At 42.6% G+C, this 14548-nt stretch overlaps 1 protein-coding gene across 2 annotated transcripts in view; it reads left to right on the forward strand.

Moving 5' to 3' along the window:
- Positions 1–14548, forward strand: part of ITPRID1 (ITPR interacting domain containing 1) — a 136654-nt gene that overhangs the window by 107096 nt on the left and 15010 nt on the right. For both annotated transcript variants that reach the window (XM_070369501.1, XM_005889132.2), the window contains exons 11-13: positions 7314–7396; positions 7992–9287; positions 14090–14217. In XM_070369501.1, the coding sequence (XP_070225602.1) occupies positions 7314–7396; positions 7992–9287; positions 14090–14217 (1507 nt within the window). The remainder of the gene's footprint in view (positions 1–7313; positions 7397–7991; positions 9288–14089; positions 14218–14548) is intronic.

Genomic DNA, 14548 nt, shown 5'->3' on the forward strand with positions numbered 1-14548 from the left:
GAGGAGAGGGGGGATGACAGAGGATGAGATGGTTGGATGGCATCACCAAATCAATGGACATGAGTTCGAGCAAGTTCCAAGAGTTGGTGATGGACAGCGAAGCCTGCCATGCTACATTCCATGGGATCGCAAAGAGTCAGACACGACTGAGTGACTGAACTGAACTGATACATGTGCACAAACAAAATGTAATGGATTGAAATAGATACATATTACTTCCCTGAATGGTTAGATTAAATGTAATTTTTATTTTCTTTTGTATGCTTTTTCATTTTTCAAATTTTTTTACTATTATGTATTACTTTTATAATGTTTCTATAATGGTATTAAGCCAAAAGATTATAGAGAAACAGCTCTGTTTATTGACAGCTCTTTTAATGATAAAGGAAGGTTATTCTGACTAAAGAACAAAGGAGAAATTGCTCAACATGGAGCAACAAACAAAAAAACAGAAAAAAAAAAAAAAGGAGGAAGAGAGGGAGAGGGAGTGGAGAAGGGGGAAAGGCAAAAGGAAAAGGAAGGATTCCCAGGTAGTAAGAAAGAGATTAAAACAAAAATGTCAGCAGGGCGCTAATGGAAGTTACCAAATCCTTAGGTACTGGGGTGGCCAAAGTGTGGGTTTTTCCCTAACGCTTTATGGAAAACCCCTAACAAATGTTTTGGCCAACCCAATATAAATCTTCATACGATAAAACTCCTCTGCCTCCAGCCTTCTGGCATCAGATCAGATCAGATCAGTCACTCAGTCGTGTCCGACTCTTTGCGACCCCATGAATCACAGCACGCCAGGCCTCCCTGTCCATCACCAACTCCCGGAGTTCACTCAGACTCATGTCCACTGAGTCAGTGATGCCATCCAGCCATCTCATCCTCTGTCATCCCATTCTCCTCTTGTCCCCAATCCCTCCCAGCATCAGAGTCTTTTCCAATGAGTCAGCTCTTTGCATGAGGTGGCCAAAGACTGGAGTTTCAGCTTTAGCATCATTCCTTCCAAAGAAATCCCAGGGTTGATCTCCTTTGGAATGGACTGGTTGGATCTCCTTGCAGTCCAAGGGACTCTCAAGAGTCTTATCCAATACCGCAGTTCAAAAGCATCAATTCTTCAGCGCTCAGCCTTCTTCACAGTCCAACTCTCACATCCATACATGACCACAGGAAAAACCATAGCCTTGACTAGATGAACCTTTGTTGGCAAAGTAATGTCTCTGCTTTTGAATATGCTATCTAGGTTGGTCATAACTTTCTTTCCAAGAAGTAAGAGTCTTTTAATTTCATGGCTGCAATCACCATCTGCAGTGATTTTGGAGCCCAGAAATAAAGTCTGACACTGTTTCCACTGTTTCCCCATCTATTTCCCATAAAGTGATGGGACCGAATGCCATGATCTTCGTTTTCTGAATGTTGAGCTTCAAGCCAACTTTTTCACTCTCCACTTTCACTTTCATCAAGAGGCTTTTGAGTTCCTCTTCACTTTCTGCCATAAGGGTGGTGTCATCTGCATATCTGAGGTTATTGATATTTCTCCTGGCAATCTTGATTCCAGCTTGCGTTTCTTCCAGTCCAGCGTTTCTCATGATGTACTCTGCATAAAAGTTAAATAAACAGGGTGACAATATACAGCCTTGACATACTCCCTTTCCTATTTGGAACCAGTCTGTTGTTCCATGTCCAGTTCTAACTGTTGCTTCCTGACCTGTATACAAATTTCTAAAGAGGCAGATCAGGTGGTCTGGTATTCCCATCTCTTTCAGACTTTTCCACAGTTTATTGTGATCCACACAGTCAAAGGCTTTGGCATAGTCAATAAAGCAGAAATAGATGTTTTTCTGGAACTCTCTTGCTTTTTCCATGATCCAGCGGATGTTGGCAATTTGATCTCTGGTTCCTCTGCCTTTTCTAAAACCAGCTTGAACATCAGGAAGTTCACGGTTCACATATTGCTGAAGCCTGGCTTGGAGAATTTTGGCATTACTTTACTTCCTTTAATTTTTAATTAATTAATAATTAATAATAAATTAATTAATTAACTTTTAATTAATTTAATTTATTTAATTTACATTACTTTACTTCCTTCTGGCATAGAAGGAAGAATTAAATCACCTCAAGTATATCTGCCACAATCACAAATATTCTCAGCCTTTGTTCATTCTATACTCTAGTCAAGATAAATATAAGCTCTGTGAAAGTGTTAGTCACTCAGTCATGTCCAACTGTTTGTGACCCCATGTACTGTAAGCCCACCAGGCTCCTCTATCAATGGGATTTTCCTGTCAAGAATACTGGAGTGGGTTGCCATTTCCTTCTCCAGGGGATCTTCCCAATCCAGGGATTGAACCTGGGTCTCTTGTATTACCATCTGAGCTGTACTTTTGTTGGTGTGTCTTTGGAGTTTCTAGAGCAGTGTAGGATCCTGCAAGATCCAGTGAACATTCGTTAAATAGAAGAATGGAGCCTGCAAGTGAGCATCCTCAGGCTCTGTCTCATGGCCTGTTCTCATCAGAATGTTAACACAGACTTGGCCTACAGCAGGAGTGTGTTTCAAACCCATAGATATCACAGAGCTTTCAGAATGCAGGTCAAAATCATCCTTGACAGGATGGGACCGTGGTCCCAGATTAGCTAGGTCAAATTTTGTAAGAATACAAGGGACTAATCTCAGTACAACTCAACGTTGCAAACTCAGCCTCTGACTAGACTAACCTTAGGCTGTGTGTGTAGAAATGAAATATTGAGAGGAGGGAAAGACAGTCTTGCTCAGCTCTGTACTGGTCAGACCATGTCTCAATCACTGAGTCTAGTTCTGGGTGCCCAGTTTTATAGCAAATATTTTTAAGTAAGTGCTTATTAAGAAGTACAAAACACAAATGGCCTGGAGACTCTGCCCTCTGAGGGCTGATTTAAGGGGGTCTGAGGAGATTAATAGGTGATGGACAGGGAGGCCTGGAGTGCTGCAGTTCATGGGGTCGCAAAGAGTCAGACACAACTGAGCAACTGAACTGAGCTGAGGAGATTAAAGGTGAGGAGAAAAGCCTGTACATGAGAGCTGCCTTGAGGAAAATGGGTCAAACACTTTCAGTATAACTCCATGGAGTGAACTATGACCAACAAATGGAAAGTGCTAAAGTAGATTTGGCTCAATATAAAGAGGTATTTTCTATAAGGTATGATACACTCTGACTATACAGGAGTAGGTCTCTGTCACCACAAGTGGGCGAGCACCAGCTAGATGACCATCTATAAGAAATATTCTGGAAGGGACTCTTGCACTGAATGGTAGGTGGCACCAAGAAGGCTTCCAACCTGGGGGACCAACTGGCCCATAGAGAGGTTTTGTTTGTTCTACAAGTGAATTTTTATAAATGCCTTTGGGTGACAAACACTCTGGAGCCCAAACCATCCATCCACACTGCTCGCTATTGTCTTGAATCTTGCTGCTTCACATACTTTTGTGAACTGCTCAGCTTCCACGGGCATTTGAGTTTGCATAATCTGAAAGGCACAGTCCAGTTTGAAGATAATTTGCCTCTGAGATGTGACTTCACAATGGAGCTGTCACGGAATTTTCTACCATTGTACAATGGAAGAGAAAAGACTTGACAAAGAGATAGGTAAAGTAGAATAGATCCGTGAAGGTGGGAACCCCAAGCAGCCTAAGGTTGAACCATTTCTTTTGCTCTACACAACAAAGTGTACATCACACCTCGAAAGCGAACGTGAAACTGAAAGTCACTCAGTCGTGTCCAGCTCTTTGTGACCCCATGGACTGAATTCTCCAGGCCAGAATACTGGAGTGCGTAGCCTTTCCCTTCTCCAGGGGATCATACCAACCCAGGGATCAAACCCAGGTCTTCCGCACTGCAGGCAGATTCTTTACTACTGAGCCACCTTAAAGACTCCTTAACACTTCTTAACACTCCTTAAACACTCCTTTCTCTCCCATCCCTTATTTATGTTTCAATTCCATAGGCTTCTTTCTTCCTGAGCCTCTAGGATTCAGAGTTTTTATCAGTAATTCAGCTCAGAAAAGCAGCCCCTTCTTGTTGACTTGAACTTCCCCGTGGCACTAGTGGTAAAGAACTCCTCTACCAGGGCAAGAGACATAAGAGACACAGGTTCCCTCCTTGGATCTGGACCATCTCCTGGAAGAAGGCATGGCAACCCACTCCAGTACTCTTGCCTGGAGAATCCCATGGACAGAGGAGCCTAGAGGGCTACAGTCCATAGTGTTGCAAAGAGTTGGATGCGACTTAGCAAGCACTCGTGTTGACTTATCTGCTTAAGCCATTCAGACACTCTTGTCAAACCCTGACTCTTCTGTGCTGTGGTTGATGTAATGCTGCCACCTGGTGATTATTTGGACAAAGTGCCTGAGGCATCAGTCTCTCAGGCAGAAATGTTTCACACTCCTGAGTTGGTGAAGCAATCTTGCCTGGGCAGATTCTAGCTAATTGGAAGGGTAAAATCTTAACTCTGCGAGGACAGTTCTGTGCTGAAAAAGATAATTTCTAATAAATATTAATAATGGAGCTTATTAATGATATTTAATGAAGACATTAGTAATGATTTAGCCAACTCATTGAAAAAGACCCTGATGCTGGGAAAGATTGAAGGCAAAAGGAGAAGGGGGCAACAGAGGATGAAATCATTAGATAGCATCACTGACTCAGTGAGCAAACTCCAGGAGATAGTGGAGGACAGGGAAGCCTGGTGTGCTGCAGTCCATGGGGTCAAAGAGTCGGACACAATTTAATGACTGAACAACAGGAATGATTGAGTTGTGATAGAGAATATAATATCAAGATATGTCCTGCAGTAAAACTGTGCATATAATTGCATCATCTTTTCCATGTCCATAAATTCTTCATGTGTATATTACTGGAGAGTATCCTCTTTGCAACCCCAAAAGCAACATTATCAACAAATTTACTTTTTTCCCCATGAGGAAACAGAGAGAGTAAGTGACATACCCAAGACCACACTGCTAGTAAGTAAGAGAGTCAGAATCTTAACCCAGTAGATCTGGATCCAGGTTTTCTAGAGGACTCAGTTATGGAGGCAAATTAGATCTTTGTACATTGTAAAGAATTCAAGCCCCTCCCCACCCCCACCCCCAGCACTATGGGACTGGCAGAGTGGGAGAATCAGCAGTCTAAGGGCATGACAAACCCACTATGGGGTTGGTGGTGGTTTGAAACAGGATCCGCCCAGTAGGAGAGGATTTGAATAACAATAAGGGGGAAAGGAGGTAGGGGTAAGGGATAAGGAATAAGTAAGTCAAGGTCCCAGTCTAGTGGAGTAAGGAAGAGCTATGACTCCCTGGGCTTATTAAGTGCACAGGGAAAATCCTATTGGAGATGATGAGGCTTCTAAAGTTCCACCTGTCTTGGCCTCAGTAGTTTCAGGAACTGGGTTGATGGCCTGCGGGTGCAGGCACTAATTCCATTACTCTTGCCAGACAGTAATGGAATATATTGTCTTCTAAGTCATGCCCTCCCTCATATTACATACTAGGTGTAAGGGTGGGGGGAGTGCTAAATGATATACATTTGTCTTTGTCTGTTTGCTTAATCATCCATTATAGCCATCCTGGACTAGGCAATTTCTCATTCTTTGTATCATGTAATTCCTACCACTCTAAGAGAATATTCAGAATTCACAAACCCAGTTTTGAGATGTTTATCATCAAGTTGCCAAAAAAGGGTGGGTTATAGGCAGGTAGATTTTTAGTTTCCTGAAGAAACTAAACTGTTAGTAAATTGAACCACATTTTCTTGGTGACTTGCTCAAAATGATTCAGATGCATGTATTTGACCTCTAAAATACAAGATAAATAAAGTTCTACTCTAGATAGAGGGGGCTTTCCTGGTGGCTCAGAGAGTAAAAAATCTGCCTGCAATACAAGAGACACAGGTTTGATCCCTGAGTCGGGAAGATCCCCTAGAGAAGGGAATGTCAGCCCCCTCCAGTATTCTTACCCGGAGAATTCCATGGACAGGGGAGCCTGGTGTGCTACGATCCAAGGGGTCACAGAGAGTTGGATGTGACTGAGCAACTAATACACACATTGGAGAGAATTATGCCCAATTCCACCATCAAAGAGAAGTTCTAATTCACTTAAATCAGTTTCAGGGGTTATTTTTGCTTATTATAGGTGTTTGTGATTTACACAAGTACAGTTAACTAAACCTAACAGTTATATAAATATATCCCTTTTAAAGGAAATTACTCTCTACTTTTTAGGGACCTTTCATGTTTGCGGGCTTTTATTTTCATTTTGACCAGATTGTCTTGAACCTACAAGCATGTAGATGGATGGGCTCTAACCTATAATTCTGTTCTAGTGCTCTAATATATCATTTCACCCAAGAGTTATGAGAAAGGGAAAGAATGGCAACAATTTTATATGGAGCTTATATTCTAGAATAGCTATTGCTTAGGCATTATCTTGGAGAAGGCAATGGCACCCCACTCCAGTACTCTTGCCTGGAAAATCCCATGGATGGAAGAGCCTGGAAGGCTGCAGTCCATGGGGTCGCTGAGAGTCAGACATGACTGAGCGACTTCACTTTCACTTTTCACTTTCATGCATTGGAGAAGGAAATGGCAACCCACTCCAGTGTTCTTGCCTGGAGAATCCCAGGGACGGGGGAGCCTGGTGGTCTGGAGTCTATGTGGTGGCACAGAGTCAGACACGACTGAAGTGACTTAGCAGGCATTATCTGGAAAGTTTAAAGAATAGTGATGTACCAGGAGTCCTTCACAGGCTGTGGCACAAATCTTGAGCCAAAACAAACATATAGCAAAAGTGAAAAATTGCAGACTCTGTTTTGGCCATTCTTCAGCAAGTTTCAACTATCCTGTTGAATATCTTTGGGTCTCCCAATGTTTATATAGCATGGTGGAAGGGAGATGTAACATTCAGTCCTTTGCAATATATATACACAAATATACAAATTTGGGTGTTTTTTTTCTTGTCAGTGGGGCATTTAAGGCTGCATTTCCTTCTGGGTTTTCTTCCCCTTAGTAAAGATGCATCTCACAATCAGATTGCTATTTAGTTTTAAGAGATGTTAGTTCCTCTTCCTTTGTTTCATGCTTTACTCCTTGTAACAGGAAACCAGTGACCCAGTTTTACATGGACCCTCTGATAATTGAGGGGAAAATTCTTGAAATTCCCTCGTTCCTTTATACTTCACACAGTGGACATCTCTTGAGGCTCTATGGTGTGTCAGGCACAGAGAGGATTTGACCTCAGTCTGGGTGCCTGTCTGTCTCACCTTACTCACCGGAGGTCTCTTTATTCCTTTCTGCAGGAGCCATGGTGAACAGAGCAAACAGCTGCCAATCTGACAGCAGCGGGTTCCTGGAGGAGCCACTGGAGCCACCACCCCTGCAGGTAGAGGGCCCCTTGAGAGTTGAAATAGGAACAGAAGGACTGATAAGATTAAAGTGTGTTACCACAGTTGAAAAGAGCAACCAATGCTTAGAAGACATGTGACAGGCACCCAAGGGACAGGGGAGAGTGGAGTCACGGTGGGCAAGTGCAGAAAGCTCAGTGCTCCTTTCCTTTTTATTTTCTTTCGATTTTTCTGAAGAAAGTAACTGAGCCTCATTGAAAGGTCCCAGGTAAAGGGCTTCCCAGGTGGCCCAGCAGTCAACCTGCCAATGCAGGAGACACAAGTTTGATCCCTGGGTTGGGAAGATCCCCTGGAGAAGGGAATGGCAACCCACTCCAGTATTCTTGCCTAGAGAATCCCATGGATGGAGGGGCTTGGTGGGCTACAGTCCTTGGGATCGCAAAGATTCAGACACGACTGAGCAATTAAACAGCAACAAAGTAGTAAACTCACATAAACCTGATTTTGTAATCCTTGTCTCATGATTCTTAAGTCAATGATAATGGGGAAAAAATGTAAAATGAACTATTTCTTAAACCTAGTGCCTCTCCCTCATTTCTGACCCATTTGCCTTTATTCCCATTTCTCCCACAGATACACCCCTTGTCAAGCAGCCCAAGTCCTGCCGAGAATGGATATGAAACGCCAAGGGCTCAGAGCCATAGCTTAGAGTCTTGTCAGCAAGAGTCAGATGAGTCTGATTCCAAGAGTATAGTGAGCACATCTTTTTCAAGTCAAGACTGGAGTGTCTTGGAAGAGAAAGCCTCAGCCTCTATGGTGGAAAAAGAGTCTCAGTCAGAGGGCATGGGGTCGACCCCAGAGCTGTGGACCCAAGATCTGGCCCTTGATAAGAGCATCCCTGGGGTAGAACTCCCAAGGAGAGGTGGCCAGCTACGGCAACACCCACCCGTGCCCCAAATTGAATACGAGGCCACTACAGGCACAGTTACCTTCAAATACAGTAGCTCTATGGGTGTTACAATGACACACATCACAGATGCAAAGGATGGGCTTCTGTGGCCTGAGCAAGCTGGGGAAGTATATGTGCACAACCACCCCTGTGAGTCTGTGAGATCACCCGGAACTGATCCTGCTCCAGACAAGTCCCCTCATGATGACTCAGAGGCCCCAAGAGGAACAGAAGGCAGTAAACTCTGTCCTTCCATCAACAATGCCTTACTGATGCAAAACAGTATCTTGCAGCATGTCCCCAAGCCCAGGGAAGCCACATCCAATACAAGGGACCTTGTTCAAACTTCTGGAATGTCCATTCTCCATCTAGATAAGGTGGCTGGAGATAGTCCCCAAGGGAGAGCAGTGTGTAGAGCTTTGGGTCAAATATCACCTAGGGAAGAATCTGAGATGGGAGACCTTCCTCCAGATACTAACTTACATGCTGCTAGCTCCATGTCTGTGACAAGCCAGCTGTCCTCCAAACTGGCATCACCTGCTCAGAATGCTGTGGTCTTGGGAACAGATTCTAAAGGAGTGATTTTAGAATGCACTGTGTGTGACCCTATTACTGCAGCAGAACCAGGACTGGGGTCAGAAGCAAGACAGTTCAATGATGTTTCTGTTCAGACTGACACATGGGAGGCTCCACCCTGGCACTGCTGTTCAGCTCCAGGTAAAAAGGCCCCACCCCTCACCAAATCTGTCTCTTTAGACACAGGTTTCCCTAGGAACTACCCAGGGGCCACCTGCCAAGCTGTGCCCACCCACTGCTGTATCTGCTGTCATCACCACCGCCACTGCACCGCGGAGAGGCAAAGCCCCAACTCTGTGTCTCCAACTTGTTGGCATTGCTTATGCTTACATAATCATCTGGAAGCCCAGCTCATGAAGCCTTTGAAAGTCCTTCAGGACACCACAGTGAGGGAGCTGTATTCTGTAAGTATTTGCCTCCACAAAGTGGGGCAGCAGACGCAGCAACAATACATACCTCAGGGAGGATACTCAGCCTCCCTTTCTGAATGTGAGCTCTCAGGATATACCTTTCCATTGCAAATCATGAGCAGTAGCTGTAGAGTGCTTTATCGTTTATAATATACTCTCGCAAATGTCTTTTTTTTTAAAGGTAGCCATTGACTTAGTTCTTAAATGCTCTGATTTAACACCTATAGAAATTTATTTGATATTGTCTTAAGCAGCAGGCACTGTCAATAATTTTTATTTATTTACTTATTTTTATTTATTTATGTTTGGCCATGTGGCTTGTGGGATTTTAGTTCTTGATCAGGGATAGAACCTCAGTCCCTTGCAGTGGAAGCATGGAGCTCTAACCATTGCACAACCAGGGAATTCCCATAGATTTCTTCTTATTTGATATTTCCAATCACCTCATGAAGGAAGGAAAGCAAATTTTATTATTAACCCCCATTTTACACTGGGATATAAAACAGTACATTCACAGGTAAGGTTCTAAGCATTCGTGCATCTGAATCTCCTCTTCAGTTCAGTTTAACTGAACATTCTCATATTCACTTACCTGTATAATTGTGAGGAAGACGTGTCATCTCTCTGAGCTTAGTCCCCTTCTTATAAAATAGGGAGATTACTTATGTCACTGACACAGGATTGTTTTAGGATTAAATGAGAGAAAGCTTGTAAGGCACGCAGCACAGTCAGACACTCAGTGCCTGGCACATAAAAAGCCCTAAAAAATGCTAGTTGTGTGTGGTTGTCAAGTTTTGTTATTTTTTATTGTTCAGGTCTTGAATTATAGAGCTTCTCATGTCAAATAGAGGAACTTTTGGTCTACTTTTGCTAAGTTTGTTTAAAAGTGGACATGAAGATTACTGAGACCTGAAGGAGCCTCAGCCCTGTTCAGTCCCTGATAAATCAACAGGCATTTAGCAAGTCCTTCCAATGACTTCAGCAGTTCTCAAGGTCAGAAATAATCTGGGCTGTCAAGGTTAGCCACTGATTTAAAAAAGTATGAGTACGACACATGAAACTTTTTTCCCACAGGTGGGAAAAAAGACAGCACATGTAATGTAGGACTACAGCTGTTCAGAGGAGAATGGAAGGCAACTACAGTTTACTGAGTTCCTGCTATTTGGTGCCTTCTATGTTACCTTCCCATTCTTTTAATTCCACAAATAGTTACTGAGTGCTATGCTAAGCATTTTATTTATGCCACGTCAAATAACCCTCATTTTCATCCATACCATAAATTTTTATTGATTCCCTAGTATGTGTCAAGTCTTCCCTCTGTTACAGATGAGAAAGTAAGAACTGAGAGAGTTTAAGTAATTTTTCAACTTCCCCCAACTACTGAGTACTAAGTCCAGATTCAAATTCAGACTTAGCTGACACCAAATTCTTGGATAATATATTCCAAAGATGTGTCCAACTTCAAGATATGTCCATCTGTGTAAGTGAAATAGTAGCATAAGAAAGTGATTGTTTGAAAGATACAGCAAATTACATGGTCCTTCAACACAGAAAAATCTGTATAAATGTAATATAAACATAGAAAGTGATTATATAAAAGATAAAATAACTTACTACATTTTTTTCGGATTGTAAAACTCTCAGGTATTTGTAATATTTTAAAATGAGTCATTAGCGAGGGCTGAACTAGTAAAAGAAGGTGTGAAGGTCAGTTCTGGGTATAATATTATTCTAAAGCTCAGTGGGAGCAAAGAACTAAGGCTAGTGTATAGCTGGGGTCCTTTGGAGTAAAAAGACCAAGGTTCAAATTCTGAAGAAGAGTAGGAGTCATTGTCATTGTCATCATCAATGTTAATGAGAGACTGTAAATGCTGTACAGCAGTGGTTTTCAATTGGAAATAATTTGCCTCCAGCCCTGGTGCCATTTGGCAATAATTGGAGACATATTTGGTAGTCATAACTAGGGTAGGTGCTACTTGAATTTTGTGGGTGGAGGTCAGGGATGATGCTAAACATCCTGCAATACATAAGTCAGCGCCTTAAAACAGAGACCCATCTGACCTAAAATGTCAACAATGTCAAAGTTTAAAAACTTAGCTCTAAAGGAATAAACTGGACCATATAGTTCATGTAGGAAAATGTTAGAGATGAAAGATGGCTGGAGAAGGTGATATTTTAAGAGGCTATAAGGGAAAAATATTAAATCCTACAGTTAGATACTCCAGTTTCCATGGTAAAAACCAGATTGTTGATCTAACATATATTGAAAAAATATTTTTTCTAATTTACATTTTAAGATGTTTTATAGGAATATATAAATTAAATCATATTTGGCTTTATATTTTGTTTCCAATAATAAAGCATGAAAATCAAATCTGTGTTTAAGACTTCAGAACAAAGGCACAGATAGAACGTGCTTTTGTGGGTTACCTATCATTAAATCTTATAAAGATGTGAATTAGTCACAATAATCTGTTAATTCAATAAATTTTTTTCAGACAAGAAAATTAGACATATACAGAATAAGAACTGTGGATATTAGAAGATTCATCTACAATGTTTATGATTTAGATTTAAAGAAAAAAGTCATATGAATTTTTAAAAGTATTATGAGCCAATTTTTAAAAGTAATATGAGCCATTGGAAGGACTGATGCTGAAGCTGAAGCTGAAGCTCCAATACTTTGGCCACCTAATGCAAAGAGCCTCACTGGCAAAGACCCTGTTGCTGGGAAAAATTGAGAGCAAGGGGCGAAGGGAGCAGCATAGGATGAGATAGTTGGATGGTATCACCGATTCAATGGACGTGAGTTTGAGCAAATTCCAGGAGATGGTAAAGGACAGAGACTCCTGGCATGCTGCCGTCCATGGGGTTGAAAAGAGCTGGACATGACTGAGCAACTGAACAATGAGCCAATCAAACGTTAAGGGTCAATATTGTTGCTCTTACTGTTGAAGTTAAAGTTTGTTTTAAGGCCCAGCCTGGGTCAGAGATTGGGGCTTCCCTGGTGGCTCAGATGGTAAAGAATCTGCCTATAATTCAGAAAACTCAGGTTTGATACCTGGATCAGGAAGATTTCCTGGAGAAGGGAATGCAACCCACTCTGGTATTCTTGCCACTCTAATATTCTTGCCTAAAGAATTCCACGGCCATGGGGTTGCAAAGAGTCAGACGTAACTAACACTTTCACTTTTGGGGGAATCAGAGAGTAGATACTGCATTGTATTTGAATTAAAACCTAGTCTTTATGTTGGAAAAAAAGAGTTCAAAACAGTCTCCTTTTTTTTTCCCTTCTTGCCTAAAGAAAAGTGAAAGTGTTAGTTGTTCTGTTCTGACTCTCTGTCCTTCGAATTACCCAGGTAAGAATACTGGAGTGGGTAGCCATTCTCTTCTCCAGGGGATCTTCCCTACCCAGAGATCAAACCCAGGGCTCCCATATGACTGGCAAATTCTTTACCATCTGAGCCACCTAAGGGTTCCTTTTTGTCTGAAACTATTTTTTTGTCTGTTGTAGAGTGGAAATGCAGTTTCAGTGTTCCCAAATGACCAGGAGATGGCAGCATTTCAGAATCTTCCACATCATTCCCTTCACAGGGAGCACTTAACACCATCAATTATTCCTAAACCTCAGCCCCCATGCCTTCCAATCACAAAGGTGATTGGATATCTAGGTGAAGCATAAAATTCTTTTATAATGTTCAGCCTACTTGAGCACCATAGTTACATTGCCCTGGCCTCACTGTTTCTAGAACTCAGTCACCTTGTAAGAATTCACTGCCTGATCGGATCACTCCTAGGGGACAAATAACTTCATGCGACCAGCTACACTGTAGCTGACAAATCGACTGGGCTTGGTGGCTGCAAGAGGACATTCATATAGGGAAACCAAGGCAACAGCCTTGTCATATAGAGTGTAAGGTTTAAACAGTGATTCACATCAGGAACGATGAGGGGCAAAATTGGAAGGACATACAGTTCAATTCTAGATTCCAGTCCATGGAGGATGGGATGCCTAGTCTATGCCTGCCTCACTGTGAATGAGCTTGTGAACTGGTGGGGCTGATTCTGCAGATTTCAACCACCAGACACCGTGGTTAAGCAGCTGTCATTTAGTCGCTAAGTTGTGTCCAGATTTTTTGCAACCTCACGGACTGTAGCCCTTCAGGTTCCTCTACCTGGATTTCCCAGGCATAAATACTAGAGTGGGTTGCCATTTCCTTCTCCAGGAGATACTCCCAACCCAGGAATCAAACCCTCATATCCTGCATTGACAAGAGGATTCTTTACCCATGAGCCACTAGGAAAGCCCGTAGTTAAGCAGAGCTAAGACTAGTAAAAAATATTCTAAGCAGACTCTCTAATCAAGCACATATCATCCAGTAGATGTGTTCAATATCACTGAGATTCAGAGTGAGGCAGGACTCGGCACCAAAGTAAAACAAGATTATACAAGACTCAGCTTTTCTAAACACAAGCCTGCATTATGGGGCCCTACCTCTCTGATCCTGTCTACATCCTTACACCCTATATTACCTAGGTTTCCAGACTGACTTCTTGTCCCTGGAACATAATGTCTCCAAGGGCCATCCAATAGTCACTGCTCTCTTGTCCCAGCCACATATGTCTCTGACTGAAAAAGCCGAAGTCTAGGCTTTTCCTGTTCTCTCTCCAGCACATTAGCAGCAGGGCTGCATTGCACACAAGAAAGCCCAGGTGGGAAGGCAGGTGCCACTGCAGTGAACTCTTGCAGTGACTCAGAAAGCCCTTGCTTCCCAGCTCTTTCTAATTGTTCGCAGTGCACAGTCCATGAGATGGAAACAATGAAGACTGTGTGCCAGAGTTTCCGGGAGCATTTAGAAGAAATTGAGCAGCACCTCAGAGGACAACAGGCACTCCTTTCCAGGGACATGACAGAGGAGGAAAGGTAATTATCTAAGAGAGCCATAAAAGTAAGTACCAGCCCACATACCTGGAGCAAGGAAAGGTAATCAGGGCAGGACAGATGTGCAGCAGGGAGCAGGGCTAATGAGAAACTGGCCAATTTTTCCTTGCTTTCCTGTTCCAGGTCTTACTTTCTCAGTGGGAGTCTGTGAGAGCCATTTACTGGATAGCAACACTTACTTTTCAAGGCCAGGGCTCCTTGAGGTCAGAAAATAGGCAGCCACTGGGAAGAGGGGCTAGCCAGCAGGGTATCTTTAACCATCATGAATGGAGCTCTCACAAAAGCAATATTGGCGGTTTTTAGAGTTTTGAAA

This window comes from Bos mutus, chromosome 4 (assembly GCF_027580195.1).
Source record: "Bos mutus isolate GX-2022 chromosome 4, NWIPB_WYAK_1.1, whole genome shotgun sequence".
Classification (NCBI taxonomy): Eukaryota; Metazoa; Chordata; class Mammalia; order Artiodactyla; family Bovidae; genus Bos; species Bos mutus.